Source organism: Anomaloglossus baeobatrachus, chromosome 4 (assembly GCF_048569485.1).
Source record: "Anomaloglossus baeobatrachus isolate aAnoBae1 chromosome 4, aAnoBae1.hap1, whole genome shotgun sequence".
NCBI classification, from domain to species: domain Eukaryota; kingdom Metazoa; phylum Chordata; class Amphibia; order Anura; family Aromobatidae; genus Anomaloglossus; species Anomaloglossus baeobatrachus.
Window position 1 is genome coordinate 384,362,774 of NC_134356.1, and position 22,693 is coordinate 384,385,466.

Sequence of the window (22,693 nt, forward strand, 5' to 3'; positions counted from 1 at the left end):
GGGCAATTTCTTCTGAACACGCAGATAGCTCATATGTGTCGAAAAACCACTGTTTAGGCGCACGGCAGGACTCGGAAGGGAAGGAGCGTCATTTGACTTTTTGAACAGAAAATTAGCTGGAATCGTTAGCCGCACCATGTTACGTTTGGAGAGCCCCTGAGGTGCCGAAACAGTAGAGCTCCCCCACATGTGACCCCATTTTGGAAACTAGACCCCTCATGGAATTTATCTAGATGTTTATTGAGCACTTTGATCCTCTGGGGGCTTCACAAAAGTTAATAGAGTTGAGCTGTGAAAATAAAAAAAATATATTTTTTACCACAAAATTGTTACTTAAACCAGGTAGGTTTTTTTTCACAAGGGTATCAGGAAAAATTGCACCATAAAATGTATGGTGCAATTTCTCCTGAGTACACAGATACCTCATATTGTGGAAATCAATTGTTGGAGCGCACAGCAGGGCTCGGAATGTAAGGAGCGTCATTTGACTTTTCAAACGCAAAATTGTCTGGGATAATAAGCGTATTCCATGTTCAGTTTGGAGACCTCCCCGAGGTGCCGAAACAGTGGAGCTCCCCCACATGTGACCCCATTTTGGAAACTAGACCCCCCATGGCATAGAAAAAAAAACCAGGGCGCACGCACGAATGTTCTGCAAAAAAAGGGGGGGGACTAGGTGGGATGGAAAAAAGAAGTCCTGTCCAAAGTCGAGTACGACTGCAGGACGATTGCTGATCAGGTACCTAATTGTTCAAGTTTTTTTTTTTTTTTTTATTTGGGGTGCACAAACAAAGCAAAAACTAGAGCAACAGTTACGTACCTGATCAGCCAATCACGTAGCTGATCAGCACTTGGCGGCAAGCAGGTGGGGGAGGAGGGGGGGGAGAGGGAATGGGAGATGCGATTGAGGATAGTTAGATAAGAGCCACGAACAATACTTACAGGATGGATCAGAACAGCGGCAGATGGTGGGGCAGCAGATGGGGGGGGCAGTGGCATATAAAGGGAGCATCTGTGATTGTGAGACGGAGGCGGCTGGGATAGGGTGGGGGCGGATGGGAGAGGGCGCAGTGGATGCAGGAGGGGCAGAGGATGGGGGGAAGGGGGAAGGGAGGATTGGGGAGGATGGGAGGGAAGGGGAGTGGGAGGTGAGATTGGGGATAGTTACCTTACAGGATGGATCTAGGCAGCAGGATCACAGGAGATGAAGGAGGCAGCAGATCGGGGAGGGTGAGAGGTGGGAGAGGGAGCGCAGCGCAGATCACGATGGAGACAGATGAGCAAAGCACAGATTACGGGGGTGAGAGGTGAGGGAGCACAGATCACGGGGTGAGAGGTGAGGGAGCACAGATCACGGGGTTGAGAGGTGAGGGAGCATAGATAAGGGGGTGAGAGGTGAGGGAGCACAGATCACGGGGGTGAGAGGTGAGGGAGCACAGATCACGGGGGTGAGAGATGAGGGAGCACAGATCACAGGGGTGAGAGGTGAGGGAGCACAGATCACAGGGGTGAGAGATGAGGGAGCACAGATCACGGGGGTGAGAGGTGGTGGGAGAGCGCACAGCAGATCACAGGGTGACAGGTGAGGGAGCACAGATCACGGGGGTGGCAGGTAAGGGAGCACACACCACAGGGGTAACAGGGGAGGGAGAACACATCACGGGGGTGACAGGGGAAGGAGCACACATCACGGGGGTGACAGGGGAAGGAGCACACAAACCAGGGGGTGACAGGGGAGGGAGCACACATCACGGGGGTGACAGGGGAGGGGGCAGGTAGCCAATCACGGTGGTGAGAGGTGGGGGGGAGTGGGAAGCACATCACGGAGGGGAGGGGGCACCATCCGATCACAAGGGGGAGCGGCGGGCAGCACATAATGGAGGGGAGGGGGCGTGCAGCGCATAATGGAGGATAGGGGGCGCGCAGCGCATAACGGAGGAGAGGGGGCGCGCAGCGCATAACAGAGCAGAGGGGGCGCGCAGCACATAACGGAGGTGAGGGGGCGGGCAGCCGATCACGAGGGGGAGGAGCCGGGCAGCAGATCGGGGAGAGCGGTGACACTGTGGCAGACAGAGGAGGGCAGCGGCAAAACAGGAGGGGTGGGGGTGCAGGAAGCAGATCGGGGAGACAGGTGGCAGATCGCGGAGGGCAGCGGCGGATCGGGAGGTGTGGGGTTGGGGGTGCGGGCAGCAGATCACAAAAGGTGGGGGTGCGGGCAGCAGATCGGGGAGACATGTGGCAGATCGCGGAGGGCAGCGGCGGATCGGGAGGTGTGGGGGTGCAGGCAGCAGATCATGAGGGGTGGGGGTGCGGGTAGCAGATTGGGGAGACAGGTGGCAGATCGCGGAGGGCAGCGGTGGATCGGGAGGCTTTTCACTGGTTTCATACAGTGCAATGGTAGCGCGCCAACTTCCGGGTCCCATGCTCCGGTCACATAACAGCATGGGACCGGAGCTTATCGACCTGCCATTGCACTGTATACACTCACTGTGCTGGCGTGCTGCAGGGATGACAAGTGACGGTGACGGGGCGGTCACCGGCAACAGGTCCATGGTGATTGGAGAGATCAGTCACAAGGCCGATCTCTCCAATCAGAGCTTATGGAACTGGGGGAGGGTGATCCAGTGAGGTCACCCAGCTCCAGCCAATGGCCAGTGCTACAACTGCACTGGTCAGGGCTGGATTTCAATGTTTCAGTCATTTTAAATGGCTGGAACATTACAGTGGCTGTGATTGGTTGAGTGGCGTTCGTCAGCCAATCACAGCCTCCGTAGGGCCGGGGAGGAGGCACCACCCCTCCTGAGGTCAGGTACAGGACCCCTCCTCCCCGAATCTGCGGTTTATGTTAACCGATCGCAGTCATCGGAGGCTCCGGTGCTGCGATTACGCCATGACCGAAAGATCCGTCCTTGGTCTTTAAGGCCCAGGGCACCATGACGGAAAGATCCATCCATGGTCGTGAAGGGGTTAAGTAACTTATGTCTGATGGATCTATTTTTAACATAAGAGTCTATGGATGATGGATTCCTTAACGGAATACTATTAAGCCATCCATTGTACTTACATTTGTAACAAATCCACTGGCAATCCGTTAATAAATCTGTCCTCTATAGAGTTTCATGTTAAAAAAAAAAAAACAGATCCGGCAGAAATCAGTCTCCCAAAAAATCTCTGCAGGATCTGTTCTAACGGATGATTATAGGGCATGTGAAGCCTTAGATATGCTAAGTTAAGGAGTCTAGCTTAGTTACAAAATCTGTGTAAAGAAGTTATTTAGTCAAAATTAATTTAAATATTTAATCTAAAGATAAATAATGCATTTATTTGTACATGTAACATCAAGAGGTGGGTTTGTGCTCCTATTTGTTTCTGGGATGAACGTCTGGCCAAATGTTTTTATACCACTTACTAAAAACAAACCTCTGTACAATCTAATTACGTCTTGGAGAAAAAAGATACACATATATTCGCTTGCGTTTCTGCAAATTTTATTAAGGTCTCATGAAGCAAATTCAATATTATCACAATATGCTAGAATAACCCTTCAAGAGGTTGTAGGGGACATTTATTTCTTCTGCTTCTCTCAATTCGGGTTTAAGTGGTTGGATTGTCATCGTAAGTTTGAAGAATAAATATCGGAATCCAAAAAGTGAGCACTGGATACCATATGTAAAATTTTACATTGTCCATGTCTCAGACAAACCTTTTAGTAGGCTATATGTCATCTTTTAGCAAATGGGTGGCCACATAATGACACAATGCATAAACAGCTCTTGGCTAAGTATCACAAAATAATGTTTTCTGGTCATTTCATGCCACTCATCTTGGGATATGTCAAGCTGAAAGGCAATGTAAACCAAGGAAACATCTGTGTTATATATTGCCAGAGGAGTTATATTCATAGTTAAAAAAAAATCATTACTTATGGTTTAGGTTTACTTTCTATAACAGATAACTTCGGATTGTTTTATTTTACATTTTATCATCTCTATTTAGAGTAAACAAAGTCCCACATCTCACTTTCATCCACCAGCATATCCAGAATATTTATATACAGGTCAAAAAAAATCACACGTTTCATGTGTTCTTTGATCTTCAAGGTTATAGATATGTTAATAACTGATACTGGGTGAGCAGGTATTAGACTAGTAGCATGGTTAGATCTGCTGGCTCCATATGCTGCTGTCTGTAACCTCTATTTTGACTTGTCACACTTAAAGAGTGTTAAAGTTGAAAGTACATTTCAGGCAGAGCTCTTAGATAGAATCCTGGAATATGAAACTTAAATGAACGGCAATGTGAAAAGCTCATGTTTTGTCTACATTACTATTATTCCTTCATGGCTGTCATAACATTCCTTCTGAATAACACTAACTGTAAATGACTGATTTATGACATTTCTCACCCAAAATTCATAATTTTTTTAGGAGCATAATGTACAAGGACTGCCTACTGCCTTAATATATCAAACATGTCAAAAGTGACATCACGTAGTTTTATTGTGATTCTTGATTGAGTATTCTTCACTCACTATGCAAAAATCTTGAAAAAAAGGAAACCTGACAGCAGGTTTTACACCTATTAAAGTAACACAGATCTACATATATTTAAAGTTGATTTCTAGCAAATGCAATATTTAGTAAAAGTTCTTTAATTATTGTAAAACTAGCAATGTAATATTGTTGTACCACATTAGGCTGCTTTCACACTTGCGTTGTTTTTCATCAGTTGCAATCCGTCGACTTGAGGAATTACAGTAACCGTCAAATAATTTTGCAGGAATCAGTTTATTCCTCCTAGACTTGCATTAAGGGTGGATTGCAACTGAAGGTCTCGAATTGCATCCGCCCCGCGGCACATCAGCCGTTAAGTGACTGACCATCAGGCTGCAGGAACGCAGAATGTAATGTTTTTTGTTGCTGGGAAAAAGTGCACTCTGAAGGATTCCGTCAAGAGGCATAATGAATGTCTATGGTTCTGGATTCCTTCGTCATGCGACAGATTCCAGTGCAGGATTGATCTCTCTCTCTCTCACCTATTCAATTCAACCAGCCAATATGACACCGATAATGAAGCTGGTATCTCTGTAGTGCTCCTCAGACTCCTCCGTACTATTTAAATCACACATGAGTGGTTGTATCTGGGACTTTTGGGCATGGACAGTGATCTTTTGCATATGTATTACTGCCATGGCTACATACGTCACTTTGCAGACCTGAATAGAGATGAGCGAACCTTAGGCTCGAGGCTGGACGTTCAGGCATGGAAAATGACGTGAAAATCGTCAAGGTGAGCATACCACTGTATTCATGTGTGAGTGATGCCCTGCAATGTGCGTGCTGCAGTTAGTGTTTGATGGGCTCAAATTTGGCTTACAATCAGCACTCTCAGATGTATTGATCACAGAGATTAAAAAAAAAAAAAAAAAAAAACACACATCGGAAGGGTTTTGCTTTTGGTCCATGGCAAAACACTTACGGAGGTGGATGGGTGGTGTTTTTTCTCTTTTCAACTCTCTGGGAACAATACATCTCGGTCAAATTTTAACTGATCAAACACTAACCACAGCGCACACAATGCAGGGTATCATTCACACACAAGAACAGCGCTATACACATCTTGGTGATTTTCACATAATTTTCCGAGCCCAAACCCCGAGCATAAGGTTCGTTCATCTCTAGACCTGAAGTCTGGCCACATGGACTCACAGAAGATGAGGTGTGCTGCAGTGTTTTAATGCTGACCCAGCACGTTGGGGCATATTCTTTCGCCTAAGTAAACTTCTCCCTATGTGTCACTACTAGCCTGCTCAGCATTATAACACAGCAATGCATCGCATTTGCTGTGATATTATAGATTGAAGAATTCAAACATCTTGTCTGCACAAGATCATTGTGACTTTCCAAAGTTATGGCTACAATTGCTTATTTGGGTAATTTAAAGAATAGGGTAGAAGCAAAGTACTTCTTTTCAGACTGTGGGCATGCTATCAACTAGCTGGATTGGATTTTCCTAAATATGGTTTAGTAGAAATCAGCATTCAAGGGAATCTGTCACCAGGTTTTTGCCACCTATCGTGGGTGCCACATAATGTAAAGACAGAGACTCTGATTACTGTGCTGCTTTGTGTAGTTTTGATAAATCATTGTTTAATCAACAGGAGATCATCACTAGAGGACTAGGAAACCTGCAGGCAGGTAATCCTCCAATTGATAAGCTCTGCATTATCCCACCCCCCCAGTGATTGACAGCTTTCTGTGTGCAAGTACATGGGCAGAAAACTGCCAATAAAGGGGTGTGGGTGGGGTTGTATAGAGCTCAGCATTCAGTGATTTTATTCATACCCTGTAAACTTTTCCACATTTTTTTCATGTTATGCCCACAAACCAATTAATTTCATTGGGATTTTATGTGACATACTAACACTAAGCAGCATGTATTTCAAGTGTAAAGGAACTGATACATCATTTTCTAAATATTTTAAAGATATAAATTTGAAAATTGTGGTGTGCATTTGCATTCAGTCCATTTTAGTCTGATACCCCTAAATAAAATCTTGAGCATCCAAGTACCTTAAGAAGTCACACAGTTGGTAAATTCAGTCACATTGTGTGTGATTTTCTTCTCAATATAACATCTACAGCTGTTCTCTGAAGTTTGTTTGAGAATAATAGAGATTAAACATCATCAGGAAAAGTAGGGAACACACCAGACAGGTAACTGATAAAATTGGGATTAGGTTATAAAAAAAATATACCTGAACATCTCAGAGTGCTGCTCAATCCATCATCCAAAAAAATTGACAGAGGATAACAACTGCAAACCTAACAAGCCATAGCTGTCCACCTAAACTGACATCCCAGGGAAAGTGAGCACCAATTAGAGAAGCAACCAAGAGGCCCATGGCCACTCTGGAGGAGCTTCAGAGATTTAGAGGTCAGGTTGAAGAAATATTTCACATAAACAACTATGGGGCGTATATGCCACAAATCTGGCCTTTGTGGAATAGCGGCAAGAAGAAAGTCATTTTTGAAAGCAAGCCATAAGAAGTCCCATTTGCAACTTGCAAAAAGTCATGTAGGGGACAAATCTTTCTTGTGGAAGAAGGTGTCTAGTCAGATGAGACCAAAACAAAATTTTATGGGCTAAAATGCATTACATCACTCTGAAGCACTATAAAATATAGAGGTAGCATCATCATGCTGTGGGGATGCTTTTCTTCAGCAGGGACAGGGAAAATGGTCAGAATTGATGGCAAGATGGATGGAGCTTTATACAAGGCAATCCTGGAGGAAAACCTGTTAGGCTGAAAAAGACTTGAGACTGGGGCATATGTTCACTTCCAACAGGACATATATACTGCCAGAGCTACGATTGAATAGTTTGGACCATTCACACACATGAATATGGTTTAATCTAGTCACAGTCCAAACCTAAATTCCACTGACAATGGCAAGGCTTGAAAAGACAAACTTCATCCAATTTCACTGAGCTAGAGCCAATTTTCAAAAAAGAATGGGCAAAAATTTCAGCCACCAGACGTACAAAGCTGATACAGCCATACATCAAAAGACTTGCAGCAGTTTTTGCAACAAAAAGTGGTTTTACCAAGTATTGACTCAGGGGGCTGAATACAAGTGCATGTGACAATTTTCCGATTTATAATTTTAAAATATTTAGAAAACTCTCTACCATTTATTTCACACTTTCCAAATGCTTACTACTTTGTGTTGGTATATCACATAGAATGGTTTTGTACTTTATTACAAATAAAGGATTTTTTTTGGTGTTTTTCTTTATTTATTTTCACTTACAGATTAGTAATGAGGGGGTCTCATAGATCATCCCTATTACTAATCTAGGGCTTAGTGGCAACTGTGAGCTGTCATTACCCCCTTATTACCCTGATTGCTACCGCATCAGGATAATCGGGAAGAGCATGGTAAAGTTTTCTGATTGTCGCATCTAATGGATGCGACATATCTGGACAGCTGCAAGCTGCTATTTTTAGGCTGGGGGGGGCCAATATGCATGGGTCTCCCCAGGCTGAAGATACTAACTCCTAGCTGTTGGCTTAATATTGGGTATCAAAATTGGAGGGGGATCAAACGCTGTTTTTTAAAATGATTTATATAAATATTTTTTTTTTAAAGAGCCTCATGCGGTCCCTTTTATGTTAATACACAGACAAGATAAGCACATGGCTGCGGGCAGCAACTTATTGCCTTATACTTTATTACTTTATCTGTGCTGGGTATCATAATACAGGTGGACCCTATGGCAATTGTTTTTACTTATTTATTTATTTTTACACCAATAGAGATACACACACAGCGCCTGTAATTGAAAACTGTCAGGCACGCTGTTGCACAGAGTTGTGGCATGTCCAACTGTAACCAGAGATGCCGAGACTGCCGGTGGGCGGGGGAAGCTGTGCATATATATGAAGTTAATGAGCAGCCCAGAAGCAGTGTATAGTCGCGCAAGAGATGCAGTAAGTATAATGCACCTGCTTTCCCCCCCTTTTTTTTCCCTTTTTTTGTTCAATTACCCGAGTTGAAGGACCCAAATCATTGCCCGGAGTTCCCTGAGAACTCCGGGCTCAGGGTCAGTGCTCAGATACATTAGAAACTGTGAGGATCCAACTTATTATTTGGTTGCACACCCTTTGTAATAAATAAGTTCTCTCTACAGGTATTTAATGAAATTTAGATCAATACTCCTTTCAATCCATTTCTGGGTTCTTCTAAAAGTGTATTTGGGATCATTGTCCTGCTGGAATACCCATGATGGTCCAAGATGAAAATCCAGCTTTTTGTCACTGGGCACTACATTGCAACCCAAAAATCCTTTCATAATCTTCAGACTTCAAGATGCCTTGCACACAGTCAATGCACTCAATACCAAAGGCAGCAAAACAACCCAAAACAACTTACCACATAAAGTAAAATATGGTGGAGGTTCACTGTTCTTTTCTTTGTATGCCTCATTCAATTTTTGGTAAACAGTAAAATATATCCTTTACCCAAAAGCTCTATCTTGGTCTAATCTGTCCACAAGATGCTGTCAAAGAAGGATTTTGGCTTATATACATTTTGGTAAATTGCATTCTAGCTTTTGAAGGTGTCTGTGTCAGTAGTGGGGTCCTCCTGGGTCTACTGCAATAGCATTTCATTCCATTCAAATGCCAAAGGATAACTGAAGTTGACACTGATGAATCCCGAGCCTGCAGGACAGCTTTAGATTCTTTAGAACATGATTGAGGCTGTTTTTTCCATTTGGACTATGCTGCAACCTTATATCAAGTTTTCTCTTCTGTCTACGTCCAGGGAGATTAGTGCCATGGGTTGTAAACTTCTTGATTATGTTGTGCACTGTCAACAAAGGAACATCAAGATCTCTGGAGATTGTTGATATTTTTCAACAATACTGATTCTCAAATCGTCACACAGTTCTCTCCTACCACCTTCTGTACTCCATGATTAGTGTGACACGCACGGACACACAATGCAAAGATTGAGTCAACTTCTCCCCTTTTTATCTGGTTTCAGGTATCATTTTTCAGATTGCTCACATCTGTAAGGCCCCTTTCAGACATCCGTTTTTTGCAATCAGTCACAATCCGTCGAAATGTGAAAAAAACTGATCCGTTTATTTCTCATTGACTTGTATTAGCCACGGAGGGCCACACATTTCATACCTCATATGACGGATTTGTTGACAAACATGATGGAGACAACGTCTATAGTAACAATTTTTTTGTGTGCGTCCAAAAAACGGAACGCGACGAATCTGTCGCCATCCGTCATTTGTTGTAATGGAAGCTTATGGGCGCAGCATCTGTCGTCATCAATCAAATGATGCATCCGTAGTCGAATTCCATTTTTTATAACCGAGCATGCCCAGAAGTGTTGTAAAATCTCTGCTGATCAGGAAAAAAATGGTACGACAGATCCGTTTTTTTTTTTTTTTTTTACAGGATCCGTCGCATCAGTTTACTACAATCTGTGATGTATCCATCTTATCAGTCACAAAACTGATTGTGACTGATGCAAGAAAACTGATGTGTGAAAGAGGCGTAACTTGTCACTTGAACGAGCATCTCATCCTTGTAACAAACTTGCTTGTCCACAATTTTGTAAAAGGTGCCAAACATTTTATCCAGCCCATTTTGGGGGTTGTGTGTGGAATTTTGTCCAATTTGTTTTCTTTTTCCCAGTTTTTTATTCTTCTTCCAATACATGCAAAGGAAATAAACATCTGTTTGACAAAATATGTGAAATTTCAATAATTTTCTGGGAGAAATACTTCATTTTCTGAAACAACTTTAAGGGTGCCAACACTTTTGGAAATTGCTTTACAAACCCAAACACCCATTATATGTATGTTCTATAAGGGTTTGGATGCCCTGTAGTACAATTTTTAAAATTATTACATTCCATAAACTAATGTGTTATGTAATGGAAACTATTAATCTAATTCCACCAAGTCTTGCTGTGTAGATGCAAGTGAATACATTAAGGAGATTCATAGAAGTTGGAAGCAGTCACGTTTGTAAATTACCATCCATTGGTTAGACATGCAATCCATGGGCTACAAGAAGCATTGCACTGAATTTCTGGGGTAAGGAAAATGAGTATTTAAATCTAGGCAAAGACTAAGGCCAAGTCAGTCCGAAACATGTCTGCTGACCAGGTGCCCGACGGGGCTTTTTCTGCACATTGAATGCTTGATTTTATTTTATATTTCAAATTAATACAAGCTTTTAGAAGGTCGGTGCTGGAGGATCATTTTTTTGTACATATCAAAGTGGTGAGCAAGTCAAGGACTCCGGGCAACAATCTCCGAGACCGGTGAGGGAAAATAAGTTTTTTGCATTATCATGGACACTAATAGTATAAAATAGTGATGTTTAGTAGGTGCAACTATACCATAACAAAATTGCAGTTCAAAACCTCATTATTAATTAACGGGATTTTCCACTTTTAGGGAAGTGGAATGAATACACTGTAAAATAACAAACACAGAAGGTATTCACCCTTCCAGGGTCTAGTGATCAGTCTCGAATGCCACGCAGATCTCAGTGTTTAGACTGCATTGGTGATGTCTCACTGGCTCATGTTGTCTACTGGAGCAGAAGCGGGGAGACCCTGGGAGGGTGAGTGTCTACTGCATTTGTTATTTTAGGTATTTTAAAGTGTATGGTGTCAATGAAAGTTGACAACCCCTCTAATAAGAGTTAGAACTGTAAACTTGTAATATTTGATTATTATGGTTATTGGAATTATTTTTTGCTCTCTATTTGGAACCAAGGCATATCAAATATAACTGGCCACTGAAGAGGTTTTAGGCCCATCCATCGCACACAACTAGGTAACAGAAAAGAGCTTCCCAGATTTTTTCAGCAAATATTTTTTTTACCCAATTTTTATTCTTGTAGTGGATTTAGGATAGTCATCTTGCTCATTGGAATTTATCCACACACATTGCTACTTGCCTTCTATTTATATACACATGAATGTGTCTTTTCAGTTAGCCATTAAAAAGGTATCAATCACTGAGAACTCTTGGTTCTTCTAAACAATTTGTTTTATATCTACTAGCTAACAAGATACAACAATATATTTTACCTGTGTCTAGTACACTGTTCATTGTCAGTTACGCTATTGGCAATAATATTACTATATGTCAAGGAAGTGAGAGAAGAGCAGAAATTCAAAAAAGAAGCACTTCACGCTGTATGACAAGTTCCCTACAGTGTTACTGTCCAGAATTACACTGACCTGTTGGATTCCAACAACCAAAGCAGCCAGAGGCACTGACCACTAATCCTACAGGCTGCAGCCCTAGAGAAGAAACTTCTGTGTAACAGAATCTAACTTCATGACAGTAATGATTGGAAGTTCATTATGACAAGATTACAACATTTGTCTAGATTCATGAGGACAATCAATTCTATTCCCTTCTTTTCGCGTCCATGTACGATACCTTTTGATAATCTTTGATGTTAGCCAAGTTAAATGAAAATATGTGATCCTTAGCCCCAACGAATAGTCTTCCTCGCTCTTCATCTAATACGAATGTACTGTAACTTGAGCTGTTAGCCAATCCATTAAATGTGATTAAATTGTTGGAGTCCAGCATTTCTATAAAAAAGCAGATTAAAAAAATAAAAGTCAGTATTGATGCAAGCAAAATGAGCCTTTATTAAAGCCTGTACTTTGATAAAGTGAACGAAACAACTGGTCAAGCATTGAAGGCCTTCAGATCATCCTAAATAAGGATCTCTTAACATGTGTGTGTAACCTTTTGTGTACATATGCTGACCAGTTGCTACAAAGGTCACCTAGAGCATGGTCCTGTAAGCCACCAGGGTCATTATACCCCATCTGACCAGGTCACAAATGCTTAGAGGGGTATGCACACCCATATATAGGTATTTAGAGTACAAGAAAAAGGCATTTGTTACAGAATAGTATAGATGGTATTTGAACTATAAATGCCCCAAAAGAGCTAAATCTAGCCATGAACATTAGACCTCTCGAAAAACATGTATGGTTGAATGGCCATGCACCTTTATAGCTAAATAGAAAAAGGGAAATATGCTGCTACCAATTACATGTTAAAAAGTCAACTATTTTTGCTGTTGTCTTGATCTTCCAAAATAATTAAAATCTGACAGAAGCACTGAAGGCAGCATGGTGCGCTCAGTGGTTAGGAGTCCTGGACTCAAAATTCACAAAAGACAACATCTGCATGTTTGCATGGGTTTGCTCCTGGTTCTTTGATTTTCTTGTAAAAACACTTAAATATATCCAGCTCTCACAGGAAGGGAAGATCCAAAAAATTAAAACATCATGTTTATTGGAAACATTAAAAAACAATATGAGTTATGAGAAAATGTAGCGCTAGTCTACACATTTTGAGCTATATGAACTCCTAATCAAGTCATGATTAAGAGCACATATAGCCCACAACGCACAGAACACATTTGGCATTTAACCCATTCTTTTTATAATATTTTCATTAAACGTGAGATTTAAAATTTTAAATTTTAATTTTTTGGATCTTTTCTTTCTGTGAGTCTTAGATATGCTTACCTGTTTTTATGTAATTAATCTCATCCAGAAGGTCAGACTGGAGTTCTGTGCACCAGTTTTCATCATGTCATCCTTGAAGCTGGTGAGCTGACGTATTTTCATTTTTTTTTTATTTTTTATTCGCTTTGGTTTGTGCCATATCCAAAATACATACTAATATAGAATTTACATTCGGAGGCCTAATGGGACAGTGATAATAATGTCTGTAAAGCATTGGGGAAATTAATGCCACTAAATAGGTGACTAAATATATAAATATATATACAGTGCTGGCCAAAAAGTATTGGCACCCCTGCAATTCTGTCAGATAATACTCAGTTTCTTCTTGAAAATGATTGCAATCACAAATTCTTTGGTATTATTATCTTCATTTATTTTGCTTGCAATGAAAAAACACAAGAGAGAATGAAACAAAAATCAAATCATTGATCATTTCACACAAAACTCCAAAAATGGGCCAGACAAACGTATTGGCACCCTTAGGGCGGCTTTGCACAGTACGACATCGCAGGTGCGATGTCGGTGGGGTCAAATTGAAAGTGACGCACATCCGGCATCGCATGCGATATCGTAGTGTGTAAAGCCTTGATGATACGATTAACGAACGCAAAATCGTCGTAATCGTATCATCGTTGCAGCGTCGGCGTAATCCATAATTACGCTGATGCGACGGTCCGATGTTGTTCCTCGCTCCTGCGACAGCAAACATCGCTGTGTGTGAAGCCGTAGGAGTGAGGAACATCTCCTACCGGCGTCACTGCGGCTTCCGTAGGATATGCGGAAGGAAGGAGCTGGGCAGGATGTTTACATCCTGCTCATCTCTGCCCCTCCGCTCCTATTGGCCGCCTGCCGTGTGAAGTCGCTGTGACGCCGCACGACCCGCCCCCTTAGGAAGGAGGCGGGTCGCCGGCCAGAGCGACGGTCGCAGGGCAGGTGAGTGCGTGTGAAGCTGGCGTAGCGATAGTTTTTGCTACGCCAGCTATCACACAATATCGTACCTGCGACGGGGGGCGGGCACTATCGCGTGCGACATCGCAGCCTTGGCCTGCGATGTCGCAACGTGCAAAGCCCGCCTTAGCCTTATAGTTGGTTGCACAACCTTTAGCCAAAATAACTGCGAACAACCACTTGCGGTAACTATCAATGAGTTTATTACAATGCTCTGCTGGAATTTTAGACCATTCTTCTTTGGCAAACTGCTCCAGGTCCCTGAAATTTGAAGGGTGCCTGCTACAAACTGCCATTTTGAGAACTCTCCACAGGTGTTCTATGGAATTCAGGTCTGGACTCATTGCTGGCCACTTTAGTAGTCTCCAGTGCTTTCTATCAAACCATTTTCTAGTGCTTTTTGAAGTGTGTTTTGGGTCATTGTCCTGCTGGAAGACCCATGACCTCTGAGAAACACCCAGCTTTCTCACACTGGGCCCTACATTATGCTGCAAAATTTGTTGGTAGTCTTCAGACTTCATAATGCCATGCACACGGTCAAGCAGTCCAGTGCCAGAGACAGCAAAGCAACCCCAAAACATCAGGAAAACTCCGCCATGTTTGACTGTACGATCCGTGTTCTTTTCTTTGAATGACTCTTTTTTTTCCTGTAAACTCTATGTTGATGGCTTTTCCAAAAAAGCACTACTTTTGTCTCATATGACCAGAGAACATTCTTCCAAAACGTTTTAGGCTTTCTCAGGTAAGTTTTGGCAAACTCCAGCCTGGCTTTTTTATGTCTCGGGATAAGAAGTGGGGTCTTCCTGGGTATCCTACCATACAGTCCCTTTTCATTCAGACGTCGATGGATAGTATGGGCTGACACTGTTGTACCCTCGGACTGCAGGGCAGCTTGAACTTATTTGAATGTTAGTCCGGGTTCTTTATCCACCATCCGCACAATCTTGTGTTGAAATCTCTCGTCAATTTTTCTTTTCCTTCGACATCTAGGGATGTTAGCCACAGTGTCATGGGCTTTAAACTTTTTGATGACACTGCGCACCGTAGACACAGGAACTTTCAGGTCTTTGGAGATGGACTTGTAGCCTTGAGATTGATCATGCTTCCTCACAATTTGGATTCTCAAGTCCTCAGACAGTTCTTTGGTCTTCTTTCTTTTCTCCATGCTCAATGTGGTACACACAAGGATACAGGACAGAGGTTGAGTCAACTTTAATCCATGTCAACTGGCTGCAAGTGTGATTTAGTTATTGGGAACACCTGTTAGGTGCCAAAGGTAAGTTACAGCTGCTGTTAATTACACAAATTAGAGAAGCATCAAATGATTTTTAAAACAGTGCCAATACTTTTGTCCACCCCCTTTTTTATGTTTGGTGTGGAGTTATATCCAATTTGGCTTTATGACAATTTTTGTTTTTTCTATTGAAGACAAATTAAATGAAGATAATAATATCAAAGAATTTGTGATTGCAATCATTTTCAAGACGAAACTGAGTATTATCTGACAGAATTGCAGGGGTGCCAATACATTTGGTTAGCACTGTATAGTGGTTCAGTGGTTAGCACTGTGGCTTTGCAGCGCATCTGCAAGGAGTTTGTATGTTCCCCCCGTAGGTTTCTTTGGGTGTTCCAGTTTTTCCCCCACACTCTACAAACATACTGATAGGGAATATATATTGGTAGAAACAGGATAGAGGAAAGGGTTAACCCACGCTGCTGTGGAGATGAAACAGGAGAATATTCTGGAGTTTGATTCTTTGTGAAAATCACGGAGCATTAACCTCTGGAATCTTCTCCTGTTTCAGCTCCACAGCGGCACGGGTTAACCCTTTCCTCTATCCTGCATTTACCATTGTATTAACTGGGTCTGCAGCAGCCTACATGGTTATATACTATACTTGAACGGTAGTTGTGACCCTCACACCTCCTCGAGTTGAGTGTTTCTGAGCCCTTTTATTGTGGTTCCACTGGGCTAAGACATCATTTGTGCCCCTGCCGCTTCCAAATATTATCTTAGGGAATATAGATTGTTAGCCCTAATAGAGAAAGTTGTGATATGGTCTTCAAAATGCTGTAGAATTAATGGTACTATATAAGTGAGTAGAATAACTAAATATTAAGTAGAGAAAAAAAAACCGAATCATTGATAGAATTTGAGCATTTAGTGCTATTAGCAGCATCTACATACTACTGGAGTAATAACTAGCTCTTAAAATTACCTCTACTTAGGATAGTTCTCTACATGGCCAATACAATTTCAAAGAGGATCTTCAATCCTCGATAATTTCTATATAAAACTTTCACATAAAAATATTTAGAAAGAGCTTGTCATGATATATACTGAAAAATGTGGTCACCCAACGGCAAAAGGAAAATAATTCTAATCAGTTAAAAGGTAAAAGGTCAAATCTATGACAAAATGGTTGCTTTCATCCATAGTTCTATTGTGTATTTCCTTTTGCATGTCTATCATTGATGAATTATAGTTTCAAAGATAAGTATCACCTTTGTCGAGCACTTAGATTATGTTCATTTGAATCTAAAATAACTTATTTCCATATCAAAAGCAATTTCTGTATATCTGCGCTGGCCTAGCTGTCTTGAAGGACAATAAGACATTTCATGAATTTTTGGCTCTGTTAAATATTTTATAATCAAGAAAGAGCTGGGGAGAAGTAGGATACAGTCAATTTCTCTCATTTTACCTGGGTCAATTTGTAGTAATAAGGTTTAATTTCTTGCATTTCCTAATTGGAGTATAATTTAGAATGTACAGTAATTTACATGTCTCGCTTTACATAAGTGAATATGTGACATTTACATTCGGTCAGACCTAGGTGAGAATATAGACAACACTTCATTACGGAACATGTAAAGGAAGAGAATATATCTTCAGATACAAGACATTTGATTTGACTTGCATAGTCCTTTGTTCTAATATTGTCCTGCATTCTGACCCTTTTCATGACCTTGGATTTCATGCCAACTTATCTGCACATGTCACAAAGTGTTTCTGCCTTGTCATCACATATGTTTTACTTTCATCAATGTACTATGAGCTCTAAAGAGAACAGGAATACTTCTCTAATACTGCATAGCTAGAACATGTACTCGGCTAGATTTGATGTATGAAGAAAATGATAAAAATACTTGGGAGACGCAAAGATCGGAGAGTAGGCTGAATATATAATAGTGATGTGACCGTGTATGGATGAAAAGCGACTTGTGTTTTCCAGTAATATGTTTATTTCACAATTCTGTTTCTACATAGTTGTATTTGAAATTGATATTCCCATCTTATTTACTTTATTCCTTTTGTTTAACAAATTTCAGAATTTCACTATATATATTTGCGAGTGATATTGTTGTCTAAATGTCACTATAATGTTCTCAGCATTCAGACAATGTTTCCCAAGTCAATGAAAATGCATTTGGGGTATTGTTTTCCGGCCAGAAGGAACAAACATTTTGTTATGCAAGAAAGATCCTTCCTCTGGCATGATGTTGTGTCTAGAATATGCTGTACACATGATTGTTATGTTCTTTTAAAAAGTTGATTATAAGACTACATACCACTTGTGTACTATTCCTATTTCTGAGAATATTATAGTATCAGCTATACTTAAGACAGTGACTACAAGGCAACTTGTCAGGTGACAAAGATTGGTCAGATACTTTATGACAAATCAACGCTGATTCCCACAATCGCATACAAGATTTCTCCCGTGCCTCCCCTATACTCTGGAACGCTCTACCTCAGCATATCAGACTCTCCCCTACCATGGAAAGCTTCAAGAGGAACCTCAAGACCTATTTCTTCCAACAAGCCTACAACCTACAATAACCCTCAGTCCAGTACACCACTGCGCAACCAGCTCTGTCCTCACCTATTGTACCATCACGCATTCCCTGTAGACTGTGGGCAGGGTCCTCTCTCCTCCTATTCCAGTCTGTTTTGTATTGTTAATGATTGCTGTACGTATACCCTCTTTCACTTGTAAAGCGCCATGGAATAAATGGCACTATAATAATAAATAATAATAATACTTCCATCCCTTACTGTTACCAGTTTTTTTGCCACCTAATCTGAGAGCAGCATAACGTAGGGGCAGAGATCCTGATTCCAGCAGTGTTTCACTTACTGAGCTGCTTAGTGTAGTTTTGATAATCTATGGCTGATTAAACAGTGATTTTATCATTAGAGGGCTACTTGACGTGCTGCCAGGTAGTCCAGCATATTCATGAGCTCTGTATAACTGCTTGATCTGCAGCAGAGAAAACATTGATTTTACCAAAATGACAGCAAACACATGGAATCGGGGTGTCTGTCCCTATATTACGCTGCTCTCAGATAGGGAGTAAAACCTCAATGACAGGTTCACTTTAATGCTAGGAAGTGTCTGTGTGACGCCCTGGGCAAGCCAGGGGTCACAGGTCATCGCACCACCACACCCTACACCCCAGTTAGGAACACCAAGGCTACCAAAATCCTTGTTGCCTTCCTCCAGGGACTGGTGTTCACAACAGGGGGTGGGCCAGGTGGTGGGCTCCACCCACCGAGGAGTTCACAGCCCTGGAGGCGGGAGGAACCAGGCAGATAGAGTTAGGAGAGTAAAGTAGAAGGAAGTAGTAGTGGCGCTAACGAGAAAAGCTGAAGTGACAGAAAAGTGACAGTAGTAAAGCCTGAAGTTGGTCCGGGTGTGTGCCCCGGACAGTGCCAGCAAGGTCAGCAGACGGCGGTGATAGTCCACAGGGGTGACTGCTCGGAGGTTGCTGGAAGGACCGTGGACGGGTAGTGGCCCGGCGGTCTGGAGCAGTATACGAGGAACAGTCAGCACCAGGGCAGGGGCCTTTTGGATCCCGGCAAGGCTAGGAGTCGCCAGAATTTGCCAAATCCGTCAGTGAAGGGGACGTCTGTCTCCAAACAACCAAGTCCCGATTGAAGGCAACAGTCCAACCGTAACGGAGAGACACCGCCACCGCCAGGGCACCAGTTTCTCAGGGCCAGCGCCTGCGGGCAAAGTAGGGCTCCTCCGGCCCATATCCAAGCTGGGGAGCGGGTTACCGGTGGGAACCCATCGCAACCATCATCAACTTAGGTGCAGGACAGAGGGACCGTCACCTACTGGGGAAAGCAAGTGCAGCCGTCCGTGGGAACAGTCTTTCCAGCCGTGTGTTTTACCGAAAACTGTGTCAACGTCTCAGGCTGAGTGAGTACCACGGTGCCGCAAGGCACAGCGCTGCCCCCGCGTCCCTGCGCCCACCAAGCCCTGCATCCCCCACCTCATCACTGGGCCCCGGGATCACCAACCCCTACCCAGGGAGGGGCAACACAACAACTAGCTGCTCCATACCACCACTCCCGGGATCCCCATACAGAGCAGCGGTGGTGTCAACAAATCACCACAACCGTGGGTGGCGTCATGGACAATCACCAATCCCCACACCCAAAAACCCCCTTTCACTCACGGGCGAGGAGCGCCGCTAGAGTTCCCGGGATCCGGCCCATCGCTCGAGCCACCGAGCAGCAGCAGGCCGCAGCAGCCGCGGCAGCCGGACCCGAGCAGTGGGAGAGCGCGGCGTCCCCTCCTCCGCCCGCGACATCTGCATTATGGCAACATTACAAAATATTCAACAGAAGAAATAGACAGTAATTTTATTATATATATATATATATATATATATATATATATATATATATATATATATATATATATATATATATATATATACACACATATATATATATCTGTCAGCAAAAAGCAGGCCATTCATATCAGTCCCAAAACATCTGGTATTGCTGGCATATACGGAGAGAAAATAGAGTGATTAGGACTAGTGATGTGCGGACCCAGACTTTAAAAGTACAGATCCACATGCTTTCCAATGTTCCCAAGTGCTGGACCCAGGCCCAGAATTATCAGGGAATTCCCACTACTAATCAGGGTCCAACATCTTAGAAACTTTAAAAAAATAAATAAAATAAAGAAAACAAGAATGAAGCAAGCGCTTCATACTTAGAGTCTCCGGCGTGGCTGTAACTGCTTCTAGGCTGCTCATTCCTCCTCCAGGGCCAATCATTATCGCTCATCCATATTCACTGCATTCCCTGCCCACCGGCTGTGTTGGTGTCTGTGATTGGTTGCAGTCAGACACGCTCCCAGCCTGTGTGACTGCGTGTCTCACTGCTTGCATAAATAAAATATTGGCATAGGGTCCCCCCATATTATGATACCCTGCACAGATAAGGCATACAGCTACAGGCTGCTGACCCTAGCCGTGAGATTATCTTGGCTGTGTATCAAAATAAGAGGAACCGCATGTGGCTTTTTAAAAAAAAACAAACAAAAAAAAAACTATTTAAATAAATAGATTTAAAAAAACCCAGAGTGCGGTCCCCGAATTTTGATACCCAGGCATGATAAAGCCTGACAAGCTGGGAGCCGGTATTCCCAGGATGGGGAGAGACATGCTTATTGGGTCCCCCAGCCTAAAAATAGCAGCCTGCAGCCGCCCGGAATTGCCACATCCATTAGATGTGACAATGCCGGCACTTTACTCGACTCTACCTGATTGCCCTGGTGCAGTGGCAATTGGGGTAATAAGGTGTTAATGTGAGCTCACAGATGCCACTAAGCCCTAGATTAGTAATGGAAGGTGTCTTTGAGACCCCCAATACTAATCTGGAAGTGAAATGAAATAAACAGTTACACAGCTGTGCCGGAGACTCTAAGTATGAAGTGCCCTTCGACCACCTATTTTAAGCTCTGGATTCTAGTCCCCATAGACTTATATGGGGACCAGCATCCAGCATCCATTCTGGTCTGGAAACTGATTTTTTTTTTATCTGTTTTGGTCCACCGGTCCAAAAATATCCACAAGTCCACCCATCAATATAAATTAGGACGTATAGTTACATATCTCTGATTAGAAGGCAAAAGGCCACACAATATAGGTAGGAAAGGGGCAGCATGATACACCTTCCTACATGGCACACTCTAGACATATAAGAACAAGGAGAACAAAACAGAGTGTATTGCAAAATTACCAATTTATTGAAACAGGACTGGCACAGGAGAGGATAAGCGGCAACATCAAAGGCATGTGTGTGACAAAAAAAATGTATGGATGATGTTACAACATACAATGTAGTATCAATGGGCCACCATGGGATAATGAATATTAAATGGACATGAGTAACTGTTGGAATGGCAACATAAATTATATATATGTGACAAATACACACATACAATTACAGCAAGATGCAATAAAAAACGGAGGAAAATTGTCATGAGCACAAATTACGTGCCCCCCATTTAATCATGCATCGGAAATAATCAAGGCCATCGACATAATACCCATGATAAATTACCATATAGCATTTGCAAAAGGTGAAACACATGTGCTCATGGAAGAATCATGAATAAGTGATGTAATAGTACTAATGCGTATAAGTAAGGCAAGAGTCATAGGTTATGAATACAATGAAACAACGCAGCGTCAGCATCACATATAATCCATGATAGCACAGGCACAAATGCTATTATAGGCATGAAAATTACATTTGCATAGCAAAACAAGGTGGCAGTCACATTGAGCCTAAATCAGGCATATGGTGAAAAACAATGGGCACAAACCCAGAATGGAAGCATACCCATAAGGCACACACAGCCAGTGAGTGGCAGCAGAGAGGTCCCCCTGGAGACCCCGACGTATACGTTTCACGATCCTATGAGTGTGATCATTTCATCAGGCTGTGTGTGCCTTATGGGTATGCTTCCATTCTGGGTTTGCGCCCATTGTTTTTCACCATATGCCTGATTTAGGCTCAATGTGACTGCCACCTTGTTTTGCTATGCAAATGTAATTTTCATGCCTTTAATAGCATTTTGCCTGTGCTATCATGGATTATATGTGATGCTGACGCTGCGTTGTTTCATTGTATTCATAACCTATGACTCTTGCCTTACTTATACGCATTAGTACTATTACATCACTTATTCATGATTCTTCCATGAGCACATGTGTTTCACCTTTTGCAAATGCTATATGGTAATTTATCATGGGTATTATGTCGATGGCCTTGATTATTTCCGATGCATGATTAAATGGGGGGCACGTAATTTGTGCTCATGACAATTTTCCTCCGTTTTTTATTGCATCTTGCTGTAATTGTATGTGTGTATTTGTCACATATATATAATTTATGTTGCCATTCCAACAGTTACTCATGTCCATTTAATATTCATTATCCCATGGTGGCCCATTGATACTACATTGTATGTTGTAACATCATCCATACATTTTTTTGTCACACACATGCCTTTGATGTTGCCGCTTATCCTCTCCTGTGCCAGTCCTGTTTCAATAAATTGTTAATTTTGCAATACACTCTGTTTTGTTCTCCTTGTTCTTATATCTCTGATTAGTTTGAAAATAAATAAGGTACAGGTCCATCAAGTCCAACCTATAATCAAGCACTGTTGATGCATATAAAGAACCAATTCGATGAATGCCAATTAGCTCAAATTTGGAAAACAAATTGTATGTAAAATAATCTTAAAAGTGATGCAGTAATATCTAAATATGCTAGACAAATTGTTCCTCATTAAATCAAGTACTATACTCCAATAAAAAGATGTTCA

General features: G+C 42.2%; 1 protein-coding gene across 1 annotated transcript in view; it reads right to left on the reverse strand.

Annotated features, from left to right (window-relative positions):
• SEMA3A (semaphorin 3A) overlaps positions 1 to 22,693 on the reverse strand; it is a 376,079-nt gene that overhangs the window by 261,581 nt on the left and 91,805 nt on the right. The window contains exon 2 of the mRNA XM_075345229.1: positions 11,989 to 12,146. Within this exon, the coding sequence (XP_075201344.1) occupies positions 11,989 to 12,146 (158 nt within the window). The remainder of the gene's footprint in view (positions 1 to 11,988; positions 12,147 to 22,693) is intronic.